General features: G+C 43.8%; 1 protein-coding gene and 1 pseudogene across 3 annotated transcripts; one reads left to right on the forward strand and one right to left on the reverse strand.

Moving 5' to 3' along the window:
• Positions 1–850: 850 nt before the first annotated feature.
• Positions 851–5282, reverse strand: AMER2 (APC membrane recruitment protein 2). 3 transcript variants are annotated; one of them, XM_054701577.1, is made up of 3 exons: positions 4496–5185; positions 3324–4117; positions 851–3003 (listed from the first exon to the last, which is right to left on the reverse strand). In XM_054701577.1, the coding sequence occupies exons 1-3, from the start codon at positions 5163–5165 to the stop codon at positions 2968–2970; spliced, it is 1500 nt and encodes a 499-aa protein (XP_054557552.1). In that variant the 5' UTR covers positions 5166–5185; the 3' UTR covers positions 851–2967. The 3 variants fall into 3 exon arrangements, with proteins under 3 accessions (XP_054557552.1, XP_037384539.1, XP_037384538.1); XM_037528642.2 differs by having other exon boundaries at positions 2963–4117; positions 4496–5282; XM_037528641.2 differs by having other exon boundaries at positions 2963–5282.
• A 12297-nt stretch (positions 5283–17579) lies between these two features.
• LOC119258513 (high mobility group protein B1-like) lies at positions 17580–20532 on the forward strand (annotated as a pseudogene).
• The last annotated feature ends 6546 nt before the right edge of the window (positions 20533–27078 follow it).

A 27078-nucleotide genomic window follows, 5' to 3' on the forward strand; every position in this document is an offset into this window, starting at 1 on the left:
TAATGAGAAAATCCTTAAACTCAGTAGTAAGTCATCATTCTTATATATATTAAATACTTTATTATTTAAATAGGCAGATAATTTGTGTAACTTATATTTTAAGGAAGTCCACAATGTTTTATATTCCACTGTTGTTATTAGGTGAAATAATAAAAATCTATTTCCTCTTGTGGTTGTGCTAATGGAAGAATAAAAGCATCATTTGCCATTAGTACTAAAGCAGAGTGGTTCAAGTAATATTGTCTCTATAATATAGATATTAAAGTCAGGCTGTCTTTGTGCAGAGCTATTAAAATGGCTGATAAATTCAGGGCCAACAATTGATTTGATTTTTTCTCCTCTAATTTGGCCAGCTCTTTGACTAAAGGGATTTAATCAACCAAGCATTTCAACCATATACGGACAGGAAAGGTGTCAAGTCATAGCCAATCCTTTCCTTAAAAAAAAGAGCAAATATGGCCAAATCAGTAAACCTATTAAAGTAACCTATTAAAATTATAAAAAGCAATCTCCATGAATATGAATGAAAGAAACCCTTGGCAAAAAAAAAAAAAAAAAAAAAAAAAAGCATATATGATGTATGGTTAAAAAGGTTAAGACACACTCTGCCTGCCCTGGCCCTGAATCTTCATCAAATGATTGAGGCCTTTTAATTCATTGTCTAAATCCTTCACTTGACTGGTGTGGGTGGAATTCTTAAAGATTAGAGCAAAAAACAAGAAAAGTATATGGAAAAATACTTAAAATTTTTAAAATATTATATCACTGGTTAAATGACAGACAAGGGGAAATTAAGGTAAACTTTGCTGACATTTTCCTTTACTTATAAAAAGAAGACATAACATAGTAGTAAAAACGCAGAAATAAGTTTCCAAACTATGAAAGCAAAATTAGTTTGTTCCATTGCTTACAAAATAGATAATTAGATTCCCTTTACTATTACAATATTCTCATAGGTAAGTCAGGTATTCTTAATTTTCCTGTACAATTGAACAAATATAACTTTGTCATGAATTCATGCAGAGGAGAATATAACCCTTGCAAGAAAAATGCACAAGAAGAAAATAAAGATCCTTTGTTGTACATGTAGGAAAAAAAATAAGTTCTTTCCATTCCCTAGTGAGAAGTGAATATACTTTGAGTGTAAATAGTACTATCAGTATTAAATCAAATTTAAATCTCTTTCTGGAGACAGAAATAATTTCTAAAATACATTTAGTTTACAGTAGACGCCTTTGTTAGTTTGTGCACAGTTGAGTGCATGAGCACGTGTGTGAGTTGCTTTATGAATCCTGGTGGTGTATTCAGAGTGCTTAAGGCAATCTCTGAGTATAGGATCTCAGACATTTATACATATAAAAAGATTAAATATTAAAACATTATTTTGAAATAACGTTAAGGATCTGACATATGCAATAAAGGCCAGTACTCTAATAAAAAGAATCTCTACCACCTTTTCTAATTGAGTCATTGCAAATTGAAAATGTGAAACAACCTGCTTTGTGCTACTGCCTCAAACTTGTTTTTCTTTGATGTCCATTTTTTTTGTTACTTCCTTTGTATTATTAACACGGTTTCTCATATACTTAACATGCCTTAGTCTTTCCTTTATAAAATAGAAAACAAACTTTAAAAGCATGTAATATCAGTTCATTACTTAAGCAATCTCTCTGGAAGGTGAGTTTTATAGAAGTGTTTACATCATTTACATATGTGTAGCTTTACTTGAAAATGTTTACTCTTCCTGATACCATGAATCACCTCTGGTAAAAGCTATGGTCTTGTGATCAAATACACTGTAGTGCATTTCAAAAAGGATATTATATAACCATTAGATGCTAATAGCTTTGTAGAAACTGCTTCCATGTGTCATTCAAACTATCTAGGCTTATGATTACCCTTTCTGTGTAATAATCTGAAATAAATTTTCACCTAAGATAATAGATAACATACATATTAAAAAATCTCATTAAAAAAACTTGGCATAAAGGGTTTATGATACATAGGCTTGCCAGTGTCATATTCTGAACATACTCATCTCAGTCATAAGTCTATAAAACAAAAGTCAAATGACATGAAAAACTATATTTTTCTGTTTATTTATGTGTTCCTCATTTTGGAATGAGGAATGACTGAATCCAAAATTTTTGTAACCAAGGTAAAACCTCTATAAATCAGGGTTTGGGGTATGAAGCAAATAGATTCTTACCTAAGACAAGGCCGAACCATTCCTCTGCGACATCAACACAATAGATTTTTTTTTTTTTTTTGCACTGAGAACCAGAGAACCCATATAAAATAAAAACAGAATTACTTCCGTTGCAGTGCATAAAAGAACACCAATGGTTTGGGGACAATCATCGTATCTAGTTATAAAACCAGATTTTAAACTTGAAGTTACTGACAGATTATAAAATGTTAACAGCTGGATAGATAAACTGTAAATTATGCATTATCTACACAAGAAAAGGTTTCAGTTTATAAATGCTAAAATACTGTGTACAGACACAGTACAGACACAGTTGGCCTTCTGTGAAATCTTGCCCTGATCCTGATTTCTGCACTGGATGGGAAAAGAAAAAGAAAAAACCTGCTCTGCTGAGCTTTGTATTTATTCCCAAGCAAATGATGTAAACCAACCAAAGCAAAAATTCTCCTGTATTGTCCTGGTGGTAGATATTTACCTATTTGCATACTTAACAAGTAAAAGTAGGCAAGTATTCTGCCAATCAGTGATCCCTTCTTACCATCAGGTAAATACCTGGCTCTTTCTGCTTTGTAGGTGTTTTCCAAACAGTGATACAGCATAGGGTCTTTTTTTTTTTTTTTCCTGGAAAGAAAAAGTAAAAGAAGGAAGGAAGGAAAGTGTCAGTAGAACAGGATTCCTCTGGTTCTCACGGGGGTTCCTCCAGGCCTCTGGACCCTGGCACAACCAAATATCACAGCAAGATGCTTACTTCTGTTTGGTTAGGTTCTGTTTTCTGCAAAGGCAAGTGAAGGTGTCTTCCGAGTGTTCAGTGCATTAAAGAAAAAAGAAAACAGATTTTCAAAAGGTAAAAAAAAGTGCTTGAAAATAATTCTCAGGGACTTATCTTGGGAGGCGAATCCCGGGTGTAGCATCCCCGTTTCCTGTACCCTGCCCCTGCTGGCACCTCAGTCCAGGCTCTAAAAGCCTGACTTTAGAGGGAGCATAACTGATTTTAGTGGTTTCCAGGGAAAGTTGTATTCCATTCACCTTGGCCTCAGAGACCTCACAACTTTTTGGCACTGTCGTGGCAAGCCGCTGCCCTAAGGGTGGTCCCAGCCAAGCCCCGGTTGCTCACCCGTCGAACCAGCACTTTGGAAACAGGGATTTTTGTTCTGGGCATCTCACTCCTGGCTGGTTGCTGGGCTGCTACAGGATGGCTAGCTGGGAGGTTTGCAAGGTGTTTGATACTTATAGGAATTTTAGAGTCCTTCAGCAAACTGCCTGGGGTTCGCAGAGGACAGGTAATGGTGACTGGAGACACGGGCTTTAACCTGGACAAGCAGGACGTCTCCTCGGGGGCTGGAGGGGCTGCTGGGCATGCATCAGAATCAGCGTAGAGATCGTAGAGCGCATCGCCACTGCAGCTATCCCGGGGGATGGAGGTCTTTTTGCTGGTGCTCGTGCCCTCCTCCTCTGGGCCTGGAGTGGTGGAATCCCAGTAACCCTCGTCACTGTTGGGGACCCCTTCCTGCTGCTCCTCTGGGTGCTTGGGCTCCTCCTTCGCCTGGAGCTCCATGGGAACACGGTTAAGCCTCCTGCGCTTGGCCGAGGATTTGTCTTTTGCTGCTTCGGCACACCTGGCGTCTTTGGAGGTCTCAGGTACCACCTTAGTTTCCAGAGCTGCCGCTGCCTTACCCTCTCCCTCTTGGGGCCTTTGTCCTTGGTCTTCGGTCTGGGAAAGCATGTCCCAGAATTCCTGGAGATAGGTGTCATCCACCTCATCCGGGCTGGCCATCTCCTCCCCTCCTCCTTGGTAGGCCACCACCGTGGGGTTCTTTTTAGAAAGAACTGGCTTTCCCGGCCCGGGGGCATGCTTGTCACAGCTGGGACCTGCCTCCTCCTCTTGGTCTGCAATAATATCTCCACAGCCTGTAAGAGAGTCAAAGCTTTTCAGTGAAGTCACGTCAGAAAACATCAAACAAATACGATCAGCCGACGGGTCTGAGGGTGGATCAACAGAGGAAAGGTCAGGGACGGCAGACGCTCGGCCACTGCCACATTCCGAGTCCACAAGGGGGACAGTCTTTATCGGAACGTCACCTGTCCTGGAAGCATCCTCCGCCGTCTGGACCTCCCCAGCACCCAGCTCGGGGAGTGCCCAGGGCTTCTCCGCGCGCAGGTGCCCCGCGGCGTCCTCTCCCCGGGCGCTTTTGGCTTTAGGGAACCCGGGGCTCTGGGCCTCCAGGCAGTTCCGCACTTCTGTGCTATCGGCGGAGGCCAGCACCGGCTCCCCCGCTCCGAGCTCACCTGCAGGGTCTCGCTGGGGGTCCTTACTGGGGTCCTCCGGCTCGCACGAGGGTCGGGGCGTTTCCTCCTTGACGCACTCCAAGCTGGCGGTGAGCGACCCCGGCAGGATGAGGCTCCCCGGGCCCCCCGCGCGCTCCTCCTTTTCCTCCTCCTTGCCCCGCTTGTCCTTCTTGTGCCAGCGCATACTGCTGAAGAGCCCTTTCAGCCCTCTCTTTTGTTTGCCGCCAGCCTTGCTTGCATCTGCCTGATCTCCTTTGCCATTTTCGGCTCTGCCGTTCTTCTTCAAAAGCGAGAAGAAGCTGTGGGACTTGGCCACAGAGCTGTTGGCCAGCGAGGCCACGCCGGTCACGGCAGCTCTGGGGGGACCGGGGTTCGGCCGACCCCCATTCAGGCCACCCCCGACACCGCCACTGTCGCCCGCTCCGCGCGGCTCCTCCTTTTTGCTGCTCTCCAGCACCACCACCTCGGCTAGTCCGTCGTGGGTCCTGCTCCTCACCATGCCCGTCGGACCCGAGCCTTTCCCCTCCCCTTTGTTTTTGACCCCAAATATGCTGGGCATGGTGCCACCTGATTTCCTCTTCTTGAATAATTTGAAAGCAGCTTTATTAATCTTCCCCGACGGCGGCTCCGCGGCCGGAGTTTCGGCGGCACAATCACAATGCAAGTCCATGTCTGCCGCGATGGGCCCGGCCCCGGCCGCCGGCTTCCTCCTGCAGACCCCCGCGGGCGCGCGGACGCCGCGCTCGCTGACAGCCTCGCCACCGCCGCTGCGCTCGCTGGTCTCCATGGAAACCGAGCGGGAGAAGCAGCTTTCGTCAGCCGTGGGCTCGCGCCAGGCCACTGTCATCCGTATTCTAAATCAACCTGAGCTACTCTTGCTGCGGCTGCTGCTACCGCAGCCGCAGCAAAAGGCACACACATAAAAGACCATCTCCACTCCCGCCAAGGGCTTATATAATACCCTAACCCACTTCGGATCCAGCTTGGCTTTGTGCTGCAGGGATTTTTTTTTTTCCTGGGGGGAGGGGGAGCGTTGTGGCAGGAGCAGGGAATAGAGCGTTGAGCTGATTGCAGAAATTGCTGTCGCAATTATGGAATTCAAATTCCATTCAGTTTTACCCACCTTCAGATGCCTCCTCGACTTGCTTTTCCAGAAGCCCAATCATGGATAGCAAAATGTCCCCCCACCCCCCAAATGGGCAGACTGTAAATTCATTCCGACACAAAATGATTCCTCCTCTTATCGCCTGTCCTTAACTTCATGCATTCCATGTGCGTCCATATCATTTGGGTATCAAATCCAGCAGGCCCACAGCATGTCTGTTCTCATCTGTGTCTTGTCCTTGTAAAGCACACACTCCTAGTGGATGCCCAGTCCTTACACTTCCATTCTGATTCTCGCCACAAAACAGCTGTCAGTCAAATACCACTATCAACTCTGCAACCAAGTGGTAGGGTTGGGGGTGGGGGCAGCTTGATTGGTCCTTTGGGGCAATGGTAGTTTTTTAGAATGTTTTATATAATTCTTACATCATTTTTCATTTTTGCACATTGTATTTCATTTTGGTTATATTCCCCATGAAATTGCACCCCCTCTTATTTTGACCCTAATCCTTCCTCTCCCCAACTTTACCTCAGACTTCTAGAATACTGGGACTGCTGTCACAGAAGTCACGCCTAGACACATTTGGTCACAATGGACAAGCAGAAGGTGAAGGACTGTTTAAGAATCGTATCTCCATGCCACAGGTGTCCTTGGTGTCCAGGGTCAGCTTTCTCCTTTTCCCTGCAGTAGAACACACCACCAGGGCTGTCCTACAGCCCTTTCCCTGGTGGGGCAGGGAAGAGCCTGGCAGGGCCCCTGTGCACTAGGGCAGGCATTGCATCCACTCTGACCTACTTAATCTGAGAAAATAAAACCTCATCCCAGGGAGCAATCAAATCTAGGCTCTTTTCTGTGCTTGAACGTCCAAGGTGACTGCTAGTATCGGAACCATAGCACTTGGTTTCATGACCCTGGCTTGAGGGTATACTAGCAAAAAAGGTGAAATCTGGAGGAAAAAAACCCATAATTTATATATTTTTAATATTATCTAATAATATATATTATTCATGTTTATTGTTATTTATGGATATATTTTAATAATATATTTCCCATATATATGCCAATCTTTTCACTAATCATCTTAAGCTTCACTTTTTTTGAGTGCTACTCTCATTACACCCAGACACCCCAATCCACATGGAGTTTTACTAATAACATGGGTTGGACATGACAACTTCTACAGTATGATACAGTTTGAATTTAGGCCTGGGAGTTACTTGCTGTATGCTTCCCTTTTTGATTTTGATCAAGAACAATGTTTTGTAAACTGACAACATCAGTGAGTTGAGATTCTGGAGAGGTTTTCATTCCTAGCATTTGAATCCCATCAGCCCTTGCTCACTAAAAGCAGACATCCTTCACCTCCCAACCTCCCGCCCACCCCCCACTGCCCAGCAGACTGTAAAACTAAGACCAAAGAGCGGCTTTAGCCTATTCTGACTGACCACTTGCCGTCATGACCACTGCCAGATGAATCCGGCTCCTCATTGTCCTGAGACACAACCGGTGTGAAGAACTGTAAAGAGAAACTAATTTGTTATTTCTTCACAACCTTTTGGAGACAATTGAAAATATTTCCTTCTTTCACACACACACCATACAATTGCTCCTGAAGCCAGTGTGCACTGTTACCATGATTACAGCTGCTGTTGCTGTTTTTCACTCCAGTAATTCTTAAACCACCACAAGTTCTTGTCCCTGAAGCTGTAAAAAGGAATTTGTTGACGAACCCTCATATAAATAAGCAGAGAGAAGCAAATCTTTATTTAGAGAGTAAAGAAAAGTTTCTTTAGAGGAGAAAGAACAAAAGCAAAGACTCCAAGGCTGCAATGCCAAAGGGGACATAAGATGCCAAATGGGCCTGTGTACAGGGGATATTTAAACCTTTTTCCTCTGTCCTAAGATGTCATCATCTTACTTTGGGATTGGTTCTTTCTCTTGGTGGCCATACACCTCCAGGCTGATGTGCCCATTTTCCCACCTTCTATCTCAGAATTTATCTCCCCTATCCAAGGTCTTCTAAAATTTACTACCCCCATTAGCCTTTCTGGAGTCCAGGGTCAGCTTTCTCCCTCTCCTTGGGATATGTTTTGGTTAGCACCTCTCCTCAGGTAATTTAGTGTCCTTATCTCAGAAGCCTCTTTAATTCTCCCTGAGTCCCTGTCTGTATTGTCCCTGAAGCTAATTAACCTGAATTTGCCCTGGGACTCACTTCAATATATGGGTTATAACCCAGATATTGTCAATCCAAAAGAGTCTGTGACTGGAATCAGGGAGAAATGAAGTAGCCTATAAAGAAATCTCCCTTTTTCCATCCCCGAGCCTTTGTCGAAAGAAAGTAGACTTGCTAGTCCACCAGGAGTTCTAGAACCCATAAGGGCCAGCCCATTGTGAGTTTCATTTACTTTGAGACTCTCCAGCCTCCAAAAAATTTGTTGAGGACTTCAGGATGGAGATCATACCTGGGAAACAGACACTCAAAGAGAAAGAGATGACACAGAGATGAAGCAGTCATTCTGGGGGCAAGGCCCACCCAGTGGCCCTGAATTAGAAGAAAGTGAGGGAACCCAGAACCGTGGAGGCAAGGTGAGCTTTAGAAGCAGCTATATGAACAGAACCCTCAAATGTTCTTCAACCCAGGACCCTTGTTATGGGACTCAGAAAAAGGAAAAAGGTGAGGTTTGTAGCTTACAAGAGACCTTTCCAGAAAAAGCCCTTCTCCCAAGATCTAGGAACCTGCAGGAGAGGGGATGGTTGCAGTCCCAGTGGCAGGCTGGGGGCAAAGGTCAATGTTCTGAAGTCTTGCAAAAATTAACTCACTCCTTGAAAGGCTTTTCACAGTCAAGCCTGGGGGAAGCAAGGATTGCATTTGCACAAAATGGTGACTCTTAACCTTAAAAAATCATGACAATGAGGATAATTTTGCCAGGTGCACCCATGTTTAGTTCTAGTTGCTTCTTTCATTCTTTCTCCCTTCTCCTGCCACGGCCCCACTCAGCCCTAATTTAGAGAGCGTATATAGAAAATTGGAATAGTAAAGAACAGAGAAAGGAACTTAGGGGAAATGTTTCAGGAAAAAGCTGCTCCAAAATGATGGCCTGCTGCCCAAATGTAAACAGCAAAAGAAGACATGTGTGTGCTTCTCTTTTTTTGGCTCAAGGGAGCATTTGTCGTTCAGTTAGGGCTCTTCTCTCTGGGTAGCACATCTCTCTGGAAGAGGATAATCAAACCAAGAGAAAAAGAAACACAGTAGGAATCATTTGAGAGCTTGTCATCAACATCATCAATTCTTTATGCAGGGTGTCTTCTAACCAGCCTAGCCCCAGCGTTTGTCCTAAGCTTCCTCAATGGAATTGTCTTTCTTAGGGGAACTGTGACAGGGCAGGGAGAGGGGCACCCCAGAACCCTCAAACCTGCCCATCTAAATAGGTTCTGCCATTCATCACATCAAGACAAAACATACAAGACCTTTAATGGAAAGGAACTTTAATGCAATTAGTCCACAACAAAGAAAAGATAATGACTATAGTTTCCAGATCCAGCACCTGAGGTTATCCATCCCCTCTTAGGTAAATGTCCCGTCAAACAGGGTTGGCCCAAAGCAAGGCCCGAAAGCCTGTCACAAGTATAAAGCACCTTCCTATGAGGACTCATAGAAAAGGGTCAGAAATAGACAAGTCTCCAAGGAAAAGAGAAAAATCAAAAATCTGTCTTTGTTAACCTCCCCATGGTCTCTCACCCACATCTGTTTCAACCAGACCAAGGCCGAGATGCAAGCGCAGTTTCTTCACGTGTCTCTGCTCCTTGTGCTTCCTCAAGGTCTCCTTCTTCCTCTCCATCCTTCCTACCTCCTCTGTCCCTCCCCAGCTTCTTGCCTCCCTGCTCAGCTCCACCCTCCCTTGGGTGGAGTAGGGAACCTGGAACCCCCCCTTTTCCTGGGGATCACCCTCTTACTGAACCACCCAGTATCTAAAGTGGAAATGATTGGGTGAAGAACTGCTGGGGTGTGGGGTGTATGTAGCCCTGCCCTGGAATTTCCCAGGCAAGTCCTTGTCATTCAGCTTGTCCCAGGGTTTGCCTTAGAGGTACCCTGGGTCATTAAAGGGATTTGAATTAAAGAGGTTTAGAAATGAATGAGATGGGATTCATTTGCCTTAGAGGTACCCTGGGTCATTAAAGGGATTTGAATTAAAGAGGTTTAGAAATGAATGAGATGGGAGGTTTATGATGGAACTGGATCTTTAAGGGATAATCCTTAATCAATGAAGTTTTGAAATTGATATTTGAACTGGAACCAACACCTCCCATCTCCAGTTGTGAACTCCAGCAGGTTCACAACCTGTTCAGGAGTTGAATCCAATTGAAAAGGACAGTTCCCTGCTCCTTGTCTGTCTCCACCCTTCACCCCTCTACCTTATGGTTCTCCTCCAAGGGAAGCTTTAGAAAGAAGTCTATTATATAAGTGAAGACACTCAAAGGTCCTCCAGTACCAAGTCCTTGTAATGAGGACTACCAGGAAGAACTCCAGTTTTGCAATCCTTGACCCTCACCCTGCATCATTTCTGTCCATATATCACAGGTCAGACCTTGCCCTCTGAGGTTTGCCGTGGGCCTCATACAAGCTGAGACCATAAGTAAAGTGCACAGTCACCAGGACAGAAACATGTCTCTCCCATGTATCCTTGCAGCATATATGGCATAGAGGTCAATACTTATCGCATTCCCTTGCTTGGGGAAGTTGAGGCTGCAGGCCAGGGCAGGCGGATGAGGACTAGAGGGATCTGGGCACAATAAGCCCCGAGCTGCATTGAAGTTTTAATGCTCTCTTTTGCAGGTTTTGTTTCTTGGTTTTCCTTGAACATCAGCTTTCACCATGGCTTAATAGCTGTTCTGGGTATATGCTTATGCAGAGGAAAAAATAATTTCTAATTAGTAACATGCAGTGTAAAAAGCCCAGTACAACTTTTTTCCCATTATCCCTAGTAAACAATTGAGGTTGCTCGGGGGAAGAGCTCATCTCAAAGGAGATAGACTACCATGTTGGCTCTGGAGGGAGGTGTTGTGTATTGAGATCATCATTCATAAAATATCACCTCCATTCCCCTCTCTCGCCTCCCCACCAGGATGTACCTGCATCTTAGGGCAAGGAGGTAATCAACAACAGAAAGCAAACAACAAGAAAATAAGCACTTCTCTTTAATGCTAGTGGATCCCAGGCCTACATGCTGTGCAGCAGTTGGCAGCACTGGCATTTGGGCACTCTCCATGGCTCTCTCCTAGCTTCTGGTTACTGTTGGCAATCACTGGCATCCCTTGGCTTCATTCAAATACTGCTTCCATTTTCACACGATTGTCTCTCCCATATAGCTGTCTGTGTCTTTTCTTTTAAGGGCACTAGGCATATCGGGTTAAGGGCCCACCCTTGTCCATCTTAATTCAAATTTTAGTCTTATCTTCAAAGACTTTATGTTCAAATAAGTTCACATTTATAGGTACCCGAAGTTATGACTTCAGCATCTTTTGGAGGACACAATTCAACCCACAAGCATTATTGCCAGCAATGGTGGCTTTATCCTTCCTTCAACACAATCATCAGTGTGCTTGACCAGGACACTAATGTCCTTGGATGCATGTTGGTGGGTTCAAAGTGGGTGTGGACTGCTCCAGCAGGCAGACCCTTGGCAGATTTTTAAGGTCATGGCACTTCTGGGGTTGCCGGCACTGACGAGATAGTAGCATTGCCAAGCAGAATAAACAAGAAGGAAAACGATGGTGGCCAAGAAGATGAGATCTTCGCATACATATATAAGGCCCCTGGAGTCTCTCAGGATTATCCAGGGAGAATTTAACAGGAATATCAGGGTTTCCATATAATGGATAAGACAGAATAAGAGAAATACTTTTTGGAATGACACAATCTCTTGCATATAAGCCAGAGTGGTTTGAGAAGCACATTACAGGGTAGCCACTTAGTGTCCTCCTCCCAGTAATTAACTCTCTTTTCTCCTGGTCTGCTACTTAGCTGCTACTTAGAAAATATTCTGCATCAGATTGCAGAGTCTGGTTAGGTCTCTCAAGCTGTTGGCAACAAGGTGGGTGCAATGAAGCTGGGAAAAAAATGGCAGATAGCAGGGCAGATAGCAGAGGGCATGCGGACAGAATGCCAGGGCGTTAGCATGGCCGAATGCACAACAGGGAGCAGCCAAATTCAGCAGTGAGGATCATCTAATCCTAGCAGGAGTGCAAACTAGAAGCAGAGTCCAAGATGAGAGTCCACAGGTGTTAAGGAGGGGACAAAGCACAGGAATTCAAGAAAATGAGCCTGCAAGGGGCTACAAAAATGACCTAAAGCCCAAGCACCTGCCCGTCTTGGGTATACTTTCATCTTAGAGAAACCCTATTTTGAATGTTTTTTTCCACTGGAGGGGGCATCAGATGCTGCAGCACATTCAGCAGATAGTATGTTCTACCCCCTCACTCTACCCCCACTTTCACCCCCTGTGCAGCTAAGATAGACCCTCTACCCAAGTTTCTCACTCCCACTGGTTTTTGGCCATGTGAGCAAGCTGCCCTCTGCCTCAGCACCCACTGAGAGCAGCACTGAGAAGCGCGAGACCAGGGGCTACTTTCTCAGCTTCGTCAGCTTCACTCTTAGAGACATGAGAAAGTTCCTTCAATGTCACTTTGGTTCTGCGCCTACCCCATGTTGTAATGTTACCTCCCCTACCTGCCATGACAGCACTGGAGACACACAAGGACTCCAGAAAGATAGCAGCAGGGTCTTTTTCACTCTCAGTTCCTTAAGCTTATGGGACACGGGGAGGTTTGGCTCATCCTCACCCATTGGAGTTAACCTGGGGGGCGGGGGGAACTATGGATTTCAAAGGATTATAGGGGCAGGATGAGCACTGAGCAGGGTATCTATGATCCGAGCAGACCGGGCCGGTAAAGGTGAGTCTTGGAGCCCTCGGTGGGTTTCTCAGGCTTTTATTGAGCTTTACATGTAGTGTGGCAGACAGGTACACGGCAGGCAGGGGTGCGGGGTGGGGACGGGGGCAGGAGGCCAGGAGGCCTCCATGCCCCCAACAAGTCTTCACTCTGGGCTTCTCGGGCTTCTTTCATCCCTTCTCTCTCCTGCTTCTCTCCCTGACTATCTCTAAATACTCCTCCCATGGCCCACAGAAGTAAACAACAGTTTACAACAATATAACAACTGTGGGTGCCCCATCAGGCAGGGCAATCCTAATGGTGGGAGGGCAGAAAAGCCTGAAAAACCTTTACCCTAAAAGATTTTGGAAAGTTTATTATTCAAAAGGTATTTTCCCCTGCATCTGCCTATCTATTGTAGTCTAATTTCAGACTTCTCCCATCCCTAACCCCCTACAAACCATACACAGACATGCCTGTTCTCATAGTTTGTGTTCAATGAGCCTGAATGTTTCCTGAATGTCACCACCCTCCACTTACCACACTGCAGCCCTCCTCTGACAGACACTGCCCCACCTGTGCAGCTAACGAATCCTAAGCATGCCCCATGTAATGGTCAGACACGGCCCCTCTACGCCTCCCTGAGGTGCAGCAGATTCCCATGGTGTGTACAAATGACCAGGCCACTTTGCACATAGCATCAATTATCAGGGTGCCTGTGGTGGCAGGAAGGGCACAGAGCAGGATTTCTATGATCCCAGCAGAGGAGGGTAAAGGAGGAGTCCTGGAGCCCTTGGTGGCTTTCTCTGCTGTACCTCCCCCTGCAGTGACCCTTAGGGCTAATGGCTTGCTCCACGGTCCCTAGGTCCGGCTGGGCAACCAGCACACAGGGGGAGAACAGCAAAACCCCCTGAAGACATACCTGCTGCACCTCCCTCTGCAGTGACCTCTAGGAATCCCTAGGTCCCGCTGGGCAAGGAACCAGCGCGCAGGGGGAGAACAGCAAACTCCCTGAAGACATAGATAAGACGGAAGCCTGTTGAAAGATAACGACCACCAGGAGCCACTACAGGAATGCTGTCCGCATGGAAACTTATCTGGCCTTCTCAAGGCCCACAAACTTTATTCTAATACAACTGTCTCTCTAAAATCTTTTCTCTTTCTCTGTCTAAAAAGGTCATTGGTTTGCCGATTAAAAAAGAACATACGAAATCTAATAACTAGGCTGATTCAAATGAAACGATACTAAACTCTGTGTATTAATAGAACTGTTAGCTTAATAATTTCTCTGTTGTATGCTTAGCCTTGTTAGTATTAATCTTAATGATAAAAATATTACATTGTGAAAAATAAAATTCACCCGTGCTAATTAATAGTAATTTAGTGGTAGTGAGTAGTTTAAACAAAAAGTATTCACATAAAATAAAAAGAAAAATTAATAGCCTAACTACTTAAGAATGCGCCTGGGTCCAGATGTAAATCACTGCTCTGTCAATGATAAGCTAAACCTATAAGCAAGCTGATTTCTTCACTGATGTTCGCCATTCCTATGCTTTTAGAAAACATATATATATACTGGTCACCAACTCAAATTAAATTACACTCAGATTTTCACTCTTGAAGTGTGTCTGTTTGTCATTTCTTTAACCGAATCCCTGGCCACCCTGCGCAGTCTCTCAATCCTGAGACGGCCTCATCGTTCACTGCTGTGCAAGTCTGCAGCTTTTCTCAGGCTTTTATTGAGCTTTGCATGTAGTGCAGCAACCAGGTACACAGCAGGCAGGGGTGCCAGTAGGCCTCCAAGCCCCCAGCCCCAAGTCTTCACTCTGGGTTATCTGGCGCTCTTTCACCCCTTCTCTCTCCTGCCTAAAATCTCAATTCTGCAATCATGGCCCACAGAAGTAAACAACATAACTATAACAATGTAACAAATGCAGGTGCTCCATCAGGCAGGGCAAGCCTAATGGCAGGAGGGCAGAAAAGCCTGAAAATCACTTACCCTACAGTGCCCCAGGACCCACTTCCCATAAATTGACCCTAACTTTAAAGGAATGAGGATTGTGAAGTGAAGAAGGGTAAGAAAGCTGGTTCTCTGTGCTGTGACAGTCATAGGTACCACCAGCAGAGCCACTGCTGAGCAGATCAATCAACTCAATCAGAAGCTGATGACTTCTGTTTGAGAGCTAAGAGCTGTTTTGCATTACAAGGGATAGAGTGTTATATCCACTGTGTTCTGATTTGTTACTTGGGATTGTTCTAGCTTCTATAACAAATAGACCCCAAAATATAATGACTCCTTCCTAGTTCCTGTTCACCTGCCAGTTCTAGAAAGGCTTTCAAGTCAACAGGGTGGTCTCTCCCAGTGATCATTCGGATCCCAAGCTTCATGCCTTTCTGTCTTCCCCAGGGTTGTGCTGCCATCTGTATCTAGCCAGTTGGAAGGAAAGAGATCCTGGAAGAAATGTTGACTCAGACTCAAAGCACATCACTTCCTCCCACTTTCTGCTGGCAATGACTAGTAATGTGGCCACAGCTGACTACAAGCAGAGCAGACAATATGGTATAGCCATGTCCTGGCCACACTATTATGCTAAAAGGAGAGACTAGATCAGAGCTGACCTTCCTGATCTATTCATACCCCATGGACACACCTTCCTTATGCTTTCTCCCCCAGGAGCCAGTGTATTAGGTCTAAGGCCTCCTTGTTCCAATGTTGACTACCCACTCCCAGCTACCTTCAAACCCTTTAACCTTCCCCTTCTGAGAGACTATTTTTTCATTAAAGTAAATACATTTGGTAAATGTTTGAAATTTACTAAATTAAGTACACCGACTTCCAGTTGCTACCTCCAGGGGATTCTAGGGTGTGCCTCCATGTTGCCTTAGCTGAGTGTTGATTAGCCTTTATTGAATGTCTACTGTGCGCTGGATGCCTTCATGAACAAACTGTAATGCTGGCCTTTGACGGCGACCAGGTCACGCATAAATGTGAGACTTACTTATTTAAATGTGAAACTCCTGCTCACTGGACAGCCAGTATCTTTGTTCCTTCCCAGGTGGCAGGCCAATATGATCAGGTCTTCGTAGCCTGGGTGTTAAGTTTTTTCCCCTTTGGAAAAAAAAATCTATTTTCCTCCATGATTAATCCCCAAATAGCCAGGCTTACCTCTGCCCCAGATTCTTACCACCTACAGGGTTTTTTTCCGTGTGTTTTAAGTTAAGCCCCTGATCTGGTTTCATGTTTCATTTGCCATCCACCACAAGGTTACTTTTTCCAAAAGATAGAAATCATAGCAGATGTGTTCATTGTAGGATGTTTCCTAGACACACACCAGTGAGCTCATTAGTTCAAGCTAACCAGGAGGTTTTTTCCTTTTCTAATTTTTTTTTTCACTTTGCAGCAAAAAGCATGATCACGTGGTCTCCTCCAGACAGTTCCCATTCCTGTATGTTCGGGGAGCGGTGACTGAATTATTTTCAAGAAGAACTGTGCTTTCTAAACATGCACACTTTCAGGAGCATCTGCTTATTTAACAGAAGACAAACTCAAACAGAAAATTTCTAGGTCAGCTGGCCTCTGCTCTAATAAAAGAAAAGTCTAGCCAAAAAGAACAGCAAAACTATGGCCTGGATTTTTTAGCATGTTCTCTGATCACCCAATTATTACAGCTCAGATTAGGAAGGGATTAACCCCTGAGGTTGGACAGATGGAGAACACTATTAAAAATACCCCATGTGGGGATTCAGAGTGAATAGCAAAGTGACCACCTGTCCCTGTTTCTGGGGTCAGTCTGTCCTAATTTAGAGGCCCAAGATTACTATCTTTGATGCCCAAGTGTGGAGAAATTGCATAGCAAAAGAGCAAGGTGGGGCCCCACCCTGTCTCACCCATAACTTCTGCCTTGATTCTCTCTCCCTATTTTGTGTCTGCCCTAGATTGACATGATTGATTAAGAAGTGTCCAAATAAATGACAAGTGACTTTGTGGTTGTTATTTCGCAGGGTCTTTGGGAACAGGTCTGGGACATTTTATTAGATCCTAACATCAGTGACCTCCTATTCTCTGTTCGCTAACTTCTCTCCTGCACCTCAGTAATCAAGGGCCTATGCCCCACTGTTTATTTATCCCAGAAACTGAAGAGAAGTGAAGAGAGAACTTTCTATGTCTCTGTGTCTTTTCATCCCTGTGGTTGGGGAGGTCAGAGCAAGCTCTGTACCACCTTGCTAGGCAAGACAGCTGAGTGGTTAGGGTCTCATGTCCATCCTTGAATTCACAGGTAGGAAGGTGGTCCAAGCATTACATTCAGTAGTCAATAAGCCAATTAGCTCTTCTATTTCTAACCCTTTATCTTACAGAAGTGGTAATGCTGACCTCATGAGGTTGTTCAGGAACATTAATAGTGGATGAGAAAACACTTTGACAAATAAAATATGCTAGGTAATCTCAAAATTGTAATGATTTAACTGGGTGAGTACTTCTCATATATTTCTAGCTCAAGCCAATTCCATAAAAGCATGTTGAACATTTTGAACACCACCTCCATCAAAGACATTTGAAACTACTTCTCAAGCATTTCTGAGTCTTCTGTTTTTCAGGTTAGCCTTCTTATTCCTTCAGCTGTTCTTTTGATATATGGAACCAGTCTATCCTTTTCCCCTGATATGTTTAGAATTTAATGTCTCATTCCAGGATGTACACAAGCTGGTTCAAAGAAGAAATATAATTTCCTGTCTTCTAGACATAGATACTGAATCAAATGAGAATTTTTGACAGTCACACAGCATCACATGGGAATTCTGACATGGAAATGTGATGCCCTCAACACTGTACTTGTGCCCATTAAAACTGAGTTACATTCCAGAATGGAATACTACTCAGCCATAAAAAAGATAAATTCATACCATTTGTAGGAACATGGATGGACCTGGGAGGGATTATGCTAAGCAAAATAAACCTGAAGAAAACGATAGCTGTCAGATGGTTTCACTTATATTTGGAATATAGAGAAACAAAACAAAAGGTCAAACAAACACAAAACTTAAAAGTTGACCATGGATATGAGGTATCCAGGAGGGGAGCAGGAAGAAGGGGGATGAAAACAAGATAGGGGGCTGAAGCGCATAAGGGACTATAAAGATACAATGTGGGTGCTTTGGTGGTGGGAGAACATTAGTGACCACACCTGAGGGAGAAATCACACACTGTTCAAAAATTAACATCAACGTAGGAAAAAAAGTACTTTATTTAAAAGTAAACTAACATGAAAAACAAATTATACCATTAAAAATTAATAAATTAATTAAATGCTTATACTGAATACACTGAGCTCCATTGAGAAAGCCCTGGGGCAAGTGCAAGCCAGCCTGGCACTGAGCGACTCTGTGCCTCGCTGAGGAAAACTAATTAACACAAGCAACGGAGATCTGAAGAAGCCAAGAGGCAAAATGTCATCATACGCATTTTTTTGTACACACTTTCTGGGAGGGCACAAGAAGAAGCACCCAGCCACTTCAGCCAACTTCTGAAAGTTTTCTAAGAAGTGTCCAGAGGGGTAGATGACCATGTCTGCTAAAGAGAAGGGAAAATCTGCAGACATGGCAAAGGTGGGCAAGGCTGGTTATGAAAGAGAAATGAAAACTCATATTTCCCCCTGAGGGAATAACAAAAAAGAATTTCAAGGATCCCAGATCACCTGAGAGGCCTCCTCTGGCTTCTTTCTTGTTTTGCTCTAAGCAATGCCAAAAATTCAAAGGAGAACATCCCGGTCTATCCATTGGTGATACTGCAAAGAAGCTGGGAGAGATGTGGAATAACCAAGATGACAAGCAGCCTTGTGAATAGTAGGCTGTTAAACTGAAGGAAAACTACAAAAAGAGTATTGCTACATACTGAGCTAACGGAAAACCAAGAAAAGGGGTTGTCAAAGCTGAGAAGCAAAAAAAAAAAAAAAAAACAAAAAACCAACAACAACATTGTTTTTTAAAGGGGAGGATGAAGAGGATGATGATGGTAAGTTGGTTCTAGTGCAGAGTATATCCTTGTCTATAAAGGAACTCACTCCTTTTAGAGGAAAAAAAGTGAAATGTAAGGCTGTGTAAAGATTAGTTTTTATACTATACAGTGTCTTTTTTATAGTTAACACACTACTGAGTATGTCTTTAGAGAACCCTGTCCTGGTGGTATCTTCAATAGCCACTAACCTTGCCTGGTACAGTATGGGGGTTGTAAATTGGCACAGAAATTTAAAGCAAGTTCTTGTGGCTGCACAACACAAATTAGTTATATATGGGGATGGTAGTTTTTCATATTCAGTTGTCTCTGATGCCGGTTATACAAAAACTGTTGTTTTGTTTACTGAATAGCACTGTAACTGGGGGGAGAGTGGAGGGGGTGCGGGGGGAGAGAGGCTGGAATGTTGCAGCTATTTTGTTGACATTCTGAATGCTTCTAACTATAATACAGCTTTTTTCAAAAAGAAAATAAAATGTTTACATCATTTGACTTCAGTGCTCTTAAAGTCCAAGGAATTAATCCAAGCACAAAGCTGTTCAAAGCGTTATTTAAATGATTCTGCCATTTAATGGAACAATAGGCAACCACCCGGTGGCGCAGCGGTTGAGCGCTGGGTTGCGAAGCTGCCCGCAGCCTCTGCAGCGCCGGTTCGATCCCCGGCTGCTCCCCGGCCACCGGAGGAGGGTCCCACATGGCGCGCAGACCTCTCCTGCCGCCCGCTGCTCCCCTCAGCAGTGTCCTTTGGTCCTTCTGCCTGCTCTGCTCCCTGCTCTGGCTCTGGTGAATCCTCTCACCCTCCCGCACTTCTGACTGTACCCAGTGCATGTATAAACAAAACAAACAAACAAAAAACAAATAAATGAATGAATAAAATACGTGCCTCTTAAAAAAAAAAAAAAAAAGACCATTAAGAACGTGAACCTGGTATCAGCTCAGGGACCTCAGAGGCCCTTTCCTTAGTCTCTCAGATATCTAATTAACATGCCCTGATTCTCCACTTTTGTAACATTTATGAAATGCGATTTTTTTCCCTTTAATTTTGTAGACTACCAACTGCTTCCTTTCAAGTGCATTTTTCTGTCTATGCCCTGTCCAGGGCTACCTCAACTCAGCTTCTGCCTCCCTCCAGCATTTCTTGATGGTGGTTTATTGTTGTTGGGAGGATCTATAAAGGGGGTTCCAATTAGGAGCCTATCTCACGCTCTCTTAGCTCCCTAGAGCAACTGAAAAGTTCTTCCCCATGCTATCCCCAGAGCTTTTTCTCTAAAACAGCCAATTTTGCCCTAAAAGGAATTTTTATTTCAGTTGCTAATAATATACATTCTCCCTTCACATTGTATGAAGAATTTTTTGTGACATGGGAAAATGCTTATGATAACATGAGCTGAGTAGGGGAAAAAAGTAAGATACAATCTTTAAATTATACCCAGTATTGTCTCAACTATGTCAAACAATACACATCTAAGAGGAAATTTAATCAAACAGTAGCAGTGACCATCCTGGGACTCTGGATGATAGTTGGTCTCTGATATATGTACATTGCTCTATTTTCCAAGTTTTCAGAGATGATTAAAAAAAATTGGAGCTCAAATACCTAGGAGAATTGTGTTACCACTTGGAAAAATCAGAAAGTCGGGAGACAAGAAAAGCCAGTGTGAGACTGGTAAATGCAGGTTACCTCCCTGCCAGGTTCAAATGGAGTGTTCCTGTGTGAGGTTTCCACCCTCCTCACCTTGTGCTGACAAACACCAGCCTCCAAATGAAAACCTGACAGTTCAATGTTTTTACATGGCAGATTTAGTTATCTGACTTCACCTTGTCTTGTTGCCAGACTGTCTATAACACCTGAAATCTCTCCAGGATTTCTGGGAGGAAGCAGTGCAGGCCCTGCAGGCCTCTGTAAACCATCAGGATGCATCTGCAGGTTTCCCGGAGAGTGTGCAAGCTGCAACTTACCTCCCTCTGGGTTTCCACTGCCAAGTGTGGACATAATGTGGGTGGGCTCCTTTTTTTCCTCAGTCTAGCAAAACTATGGGAGTTAGGGCAATTTGTCATCTTATTTCCTCTGCTAGAAATATCACATCTTTCTAATCCAAAACTATCACCTGATAGAAACAACAATCCTCTGTGCAACTGGCAGACCTGTTTCCAGGGGAAACATGAATATCCATGAGTATAGGAAGAGGCTGTTAATATTTCTGTCTGAAATGATTTCCCCGAATCTTCATAGAATACTTTGGAGTCACACACAAATACTACTGTCTTGATGTCTCAGAAGCACAGCAACTATTCACAGCTCTGCTTAAGATAGATAGAGGGCTTGGAGGTGGGTCGTATTGAATAAGCTTCTCTTCTCTTCCTCCAACAACATGAAGAACTGGATGTTTTGCCATGCTAATAATTTATGGAGGTGGTACGTGCAGACTCTTTCTTTCATTTCTTTTTCTTTTTTTTTTTTTTTTTCCAAAGATTTATTTATTTATTTATACAAGCACTGAGTACAGTCAGAAATGCGGGAGGGTGAGAGAATTCACCAGAGCCAGAGCAGGGAGCAGAGCAGGCAGAAGGACCGAGGTACACTGCTGAGGGGAGCAGCGGGCGGCAGGAGAGGTCTGCGCACCATGTGGGACCCTCCTCCGGTGGCCGGGGAGCAGCCGGGGATCGAACTGGCGCCGCAGAGGCTGTGGGCCGCTTCCCAACCCAGCGCTCAACCACTGCACCACCAGGGAGGCCCTCTTTCATTTCTTTAAATCATTACAAGAGGTTTGCTCTCTGTGTAAGTTGAGAAGACTCTTCCTGCACCTATGAAAACATCACTCCATTGTCACTGAATGGAATTGCCCTCATTCACGTGTGAGACATCGTATGTCATGACTTCTAGGCCCCCTCAGTTTATACACAGAATGCCAGTACTTGTTTCTGTTTCTCCCCACTCACCCCTTGGCAGGAACAACACCCAAGGAAGTCAGGCAAGAATTCCCTGTCTTTACAGAGACTGAGGGAAGTACCTGGACGAAAGGGGACTGCCATTCCACTTAGACACATAGCCCTGGAAAATGGGAGGGAGCAATAAAAAACCCTCCAGCAGATTCCAAACCAAGGCAGGACCCAGACATGCAGGGATCTCCATATCCTTTCTATTTATTTATACTTAAAAACAGGTCAGTTGGCTACCAGGGCCCAGAAGCTATGTGATATGGGGAATAGTTCAGCTTTCTCCATGAGCAGCTCCAAAGCAATCTCAACTTTATATACTTAGATTAAAAATCAGTGTTCTTGGTGCCCAAATATAGCATGAAGACAATTCTCTTAGTCTTCCAGCTAGATTATGACTCTAAGTCCTTCCTCTATAGAAAGTCTCAAGGTTCTAAACAGGGGGTGATGAAACTGGCTTATTTTGAGTCTATCGCCTGACTATTGTGGAAAGGTTAGATTTGTGAGACAGGGTGGACATGGGAAGGCTATCAGGCAGCTATGTCAGCATTGAGGGAGGACGTGTGGTGGTTTTGACTAAGGCGATGGCAGTACAGGGAGTGAGAGTTGGTGACATGTGCTGTTAGACTGAGTACTCAGACCTGATTGTTGGTGATGATCCCTCCTAGTTAAGCATTAAACATCTGAATATGACATCGATGGCCACTATGACAACTACTATTACACTTAATTATTGACATTTAATAACTAATCTAATGAGCTCCCTTAAGGAAAGTAAGACACAAGACCTATCCTCAAATAACTTGTAAAATCTAGTATGAGAAATTCTGCAGATGACCAGATGTGACAAGTGCCATTTGAGACTTTCAATATGGAGGGCTTCAGACCTCCAAAAGGAGAAATGACCACAGACTGGGATCTGGGAGTGCGTTCATGGAGCAGGCCAGGTGCACTGAATGTGCCAGATGAATAAGGTCTTGCTGAGTAGACACAGGAAAGGGGTCTTGATACGTATGATGGAACATGGGTTAGGAATGCAAAGGCATCAAAGTGGGTTCAAATATGATGAGTTGTGGTTTGGGGGCTGGAAGGTAAGATTCACACAAAGGAGTAATCACTGGAAGAGAAAGCATGAAAATTGGGTAAGATTAGTTTAAAGAAGCTACAAATGCAGGTGAAAGAATTTATTCTGGGGCCTCCCCGGTGGCGCAGTGGTTGAGCGCTGGGCTGCTAGGCTGCCTGCAGCCTCTGCAGCGCCAGTTCGATCCCCGGCTGCTCCCCGGCCACCGGAGGAGGGTCCCACATGGCGCGCAGACCTCTCCTGCCGCCCGCTGCTCCCCTCAGCAGTGTACTTCGGTCCTTCTGCCTGCTCTGCTCCCCGCTCTGGCTCTGGTGAATTCTCTCGCCCTCCCGCGCTTCTGACTGTACCCAGTGCTTGTATAAATAAATAAAAAATAAAAAAAATAAATCTTTAAAAAAAAAAAGAATTTATTCTGTGGGCTAAGGGAGGTTTTGGAGCAGGAAATAATTGCTGTTTAAGAGATACTACTGTTGCCTGTTGCAGACAGGTGGAAGGGGGGGAAACTGGGACATGGAGATCAAGCTCAAGTCTGGTTCTAGAGGAAATCAAAGTAGATTAGAAAAACGGTGCAGAGTCATGTCGGAATTTTCTGGCTGAATGTGAAGTGCAAGGAGAAAGAGAAAAGCAACTACAGGGTGTGTGGCTGAGAGAATTGGGATCTGATGTTTGTTTCTAAATGAATTTCAAGTGCCTGTGGAACATGACGATCAAGGTTCCCTGCAAGTCCGTGGAGGCACAGCTTACACTCAGGAAGCCCAGGGTTGGGCTATTGCTCTGAGTATTCTTGGAGATAAGAGTCAAAGCAATGAGAGTGCATGAAATTGCCAAGAGAGGATAAAGTAGGAGAGAGGAGTGAAGAAAACACCCACAGTTAAGGAGCTAGAAGGGAAGGGATTTGTACAGAAGTTATCAAGAAAGTTGTTCGATGTCTTTGCTCTTCTCTATCAAACTTTATTTTGTTTGGAACTTAGTGATACCTTGACACACTGCTGACTATATGTGTTCCAAACAACCTTCTGACTTCCTTGTCTGGGTATTCCATCTATACTTCATTGGACACTATGATACCTAAGTAATAATAGGATTTACTACTGCTGAGAAAGATTTTTGTCATAATTTATGTTATAGAATTTGGTCAATGAACTTGCTAATCTTTATGTTTTTTTAACCAGATAATTAATCCCTTTGCATTTTTACACTTCTAGACATCTATAAATAGTATTTATGCCATCCTGGCTATCTCAAAACCATTCAGCAATATTCAAATCCTAGACTAGTGGAACTTTTCAAATTTTTTCTTGGTGATAGTGCATTTCCTTTCATGAATACTACATCCAGGAATCACATCATGCAGAATATATGTTATTTCAAGATAAATTTAAAAGGGGCTCACCCAAGAATTAATCCAATGTGTTCCTTATGTACAAAGCACACTTACTATAGTCCCAAGTCTTGGCTTCCTGAATAGAAGCATGTGGCAGAAACTGGAAAGAGAGAAAGACAGAAATAACCAAAGCTAGATGTGAATGGTTCAGACTGCAAAGCAAGGCCAGCCTCATTCCAAGTCCAGCTGCACAGGGTCCATGCTGGACTAATGTCCTGCTAGTCGATCTGTCTCACATTGTTGATACTTTTTGAATAGGGAGAGCTGTATTTTTATTTTTCTCTGAGTCCCACAAATTACATAGCAAGTCACGCTGCAGAGCTAAACACATGTCCCAGCAATAGCAGAAAAGGTCATTCGGGTCTCCCCTGGAAAGATGTTTGAAGCAGCTCTTTAGTTGAAGGAAGCCAGAACTGCAGGCTGTGGCCTCAAGGGCTCCCCTAACTGTCTTTCCTCACAATATTCACTGAAATAGCTTTGGGAAACCAGGGAGTCCCCAGACGCTGCTGGGAGCTTTACCTTTGAGGCTGGCGCCTGGCAACAGCTGCTCACCCTGCTTGGCTGAAGAATTTAGCTGCAAAAATCTAATTTGGAACTCCCTAATTAAGCTAATGAAGTCAGATCATTTTAATCTGTTCTTAGTCCAGTTTTATGTCTAATCCCAGAATAAATACCTCATTATGACTTTGTGGCATATGTGTCCTTTTTGGTGTGATATACCAGCCAAGCAACATCTTTATATGATTTTAAAAAAAAAAACCTTAGGGAATGAAATGATTTTTCTTCACCCAACTGTTTGAGATGAGGGAAATTGTAGTGCCTTTAAAATAAATCAATCATGCTCCCAGTTTACTGGCTTACTGACTACTATAAACAAGCTGTGCCCAAATAGTTCCTTAGTTCTGGAAGATCCTAGTTGATCCTCAAATTTTTTTCTTGCTTTAAAAAACACTTATGGAAAATAATTGTCACCATACACAGATGCCTTCTAATCAGACTGAGGTTAGTAAAATACAAACAAAGCTATTCCTCTTCTTTTGCCGTGCATGCTATAAACTAGGAAAATTCACTGATTAACCTTTAAATTATATCAAATTATGTTCCTGAGACATGTGCGTCTTTGTAATCCAGAGGCTAAAGTGCGTACTCCAGATAATTCATCCATCTTCCCGCCAATCAAGACTTCTTTTTATGAAAATATTTTCATCTTCTTTTCAAATAAGTATAATTAAATTATTCTTTCTCCTTTGGACTTTGTTGATTCATTTACTGAATCAACAGAGTACGTAGCTTACTATTTAAATAGTAATCTAAGTCTTATGCTAACTTCAAGTGTCATATATCCCTTTCCAAAGGACTTCTTGTTTCTCATCCCTGTGAATTAATTTCTAAAATTATAGGGAAATATAGGAACCATTTTTAAATACTCCAGTTGGTTAATAATAACAGCAAGATAAGAGGTACGACTGATAGAGTGCTTCATATATGTGTGTCAGGCATATATGGAATATTCTACAGAAATCATTTAATTTTCCCAGTCATCAGAGGAAGGGACTCTGACTGTTAGAAATGAGGAAATTTTGGCACACACTGACTCCGCCCTTTCCTGGTTGCCCAGCTAGCAGGCAAAGGGTGAGGATCTGAGCCCCAGCCCAGCTCAGATGCTTTTACATAAGAAAGAGCCTCTGACACAGCTCAAGCTCAGCTAAGTTCCATATGCAAGTTCTGTGTTTCAGAGTGCCTGCTTTGAGACAGGATGGATGATGGATGGGTGGGTACCACGCATTTGCTCTTTGGGAAGGAAAAGTCCTCTCCAATCACTGAATGCCTGCTTCCCATGTATGTGAGGCTGCCTACTCCACTCAGTGGATCCAGAATGCTCAGAAAACATAGCAAAGCCTTCCAAATTTCCTACATGGAGATCACAACCAACCAACCTGGTTTGCCTGAGACTAAAGGGTTTCCAGAGATATATGACTTTCAGCCTTGAAATCAGGAAAAACTCTGGGAGACCAAGATAAGTTGCTCACTGGCTAACAGAAAAGTAAATAGTATCACTGAGTAATTTAAAAAGAAAAATATATGCACCCCTATTTGTGAACCCTCTGTTTGAACAGGCACATAGATTTTGTTGAGGTTTCTGTGTGTACCCCACGACCATGGGTGACAATATATCACCGAGATTAGCAATGTGCCCAGTCCTCCCATCTCTAGCATTGTGATTCTTAAGAACTCCAACACATTCCAAAACAAGGCTCAGAGGAAGAAAATTCCAGAAGCCCCCAGGGTGGAAGAGAAGTGAACATGCAGCAGGGCTGCCTGCATGGGTGGGAGTGCTCTGGAAAGAACAGAAGCTCCCTGAGCACACTATTTGTCCCTCTTCTCCTGTTTCTCTTTCCCCTCTCCTGTAACTCTCCTGAATGACACTTGACTCTTTCAACAGCAGACAGGAGGAACCACTGCTCTGCAGTGCAGCACACACCTCTTTCCCCCTCCTGCTGGTGACCCCAGCAGCCCTGTTCTAAGAGTCTGGGGCCATCTCCCTGTACTCTGCAAGCCTAGGGCAGATGGCAAAGCTCAACAACATACAGGACAAAGTACATTTACTCCCAGGACAGATGCTACCATGTCTCTCTGCAGAATGTTTTGAGCCTTTAGGTGGAAGCCAACACAGTGGACAGAATTAGAGGGTTTTCATGACGCCCTGTTAAGGAATCCTGTTAAACTACTAAGAATAGAGAAAGACAAACCTCTTTTCTTTTTTTCTCTTTTCTTTTTTTTTTCTTTTTTTTTTTTTTTTTTGGTATTTGTTGCTGAACAGCCCCTTGTTTATAATTCTTTGGGCCTGTATTCAGTTCCCATGACAATGCCTATGGTGAAGCCAAAATGTGAAATGAGGCTTATTGTCACCCACAGATGTGCTGCCACAGTCAGAGTGATACAAAGTAGGGCAGGGCATCAGCTGAGCACCCAACAGTGGCCTGCTGTGTGCTGTTTACCATGATCAGATAATCACAATAGTCCAGATGGGGAATTTCATTCAGGGTCTAAAAAGCTTTAATGCAAGAAATTCTAGGGAGAAGAAAGGAGAAAATAGTTGGGTAGGTGAACTGGGTCTGAACTGGGTCACCGTAATACT

The sequence above is a fragment of the Talpa occidentalis genome, unplaced genomic scaffold (assembly GCF_014898055.3).
Source record: "Talpa occidentalis isolate TD23 unplaced genomic scaffold, MPIMG_talOcc4v2.1 talOcc4.5, whole genome shotgun sequence".
NCBI classification, from domain to species: Eukaryota; Metazoa; Chordata; class Mammalia; order Eulipotyphla; family Talpidae; genus Talpa; species Talpa occidentalis.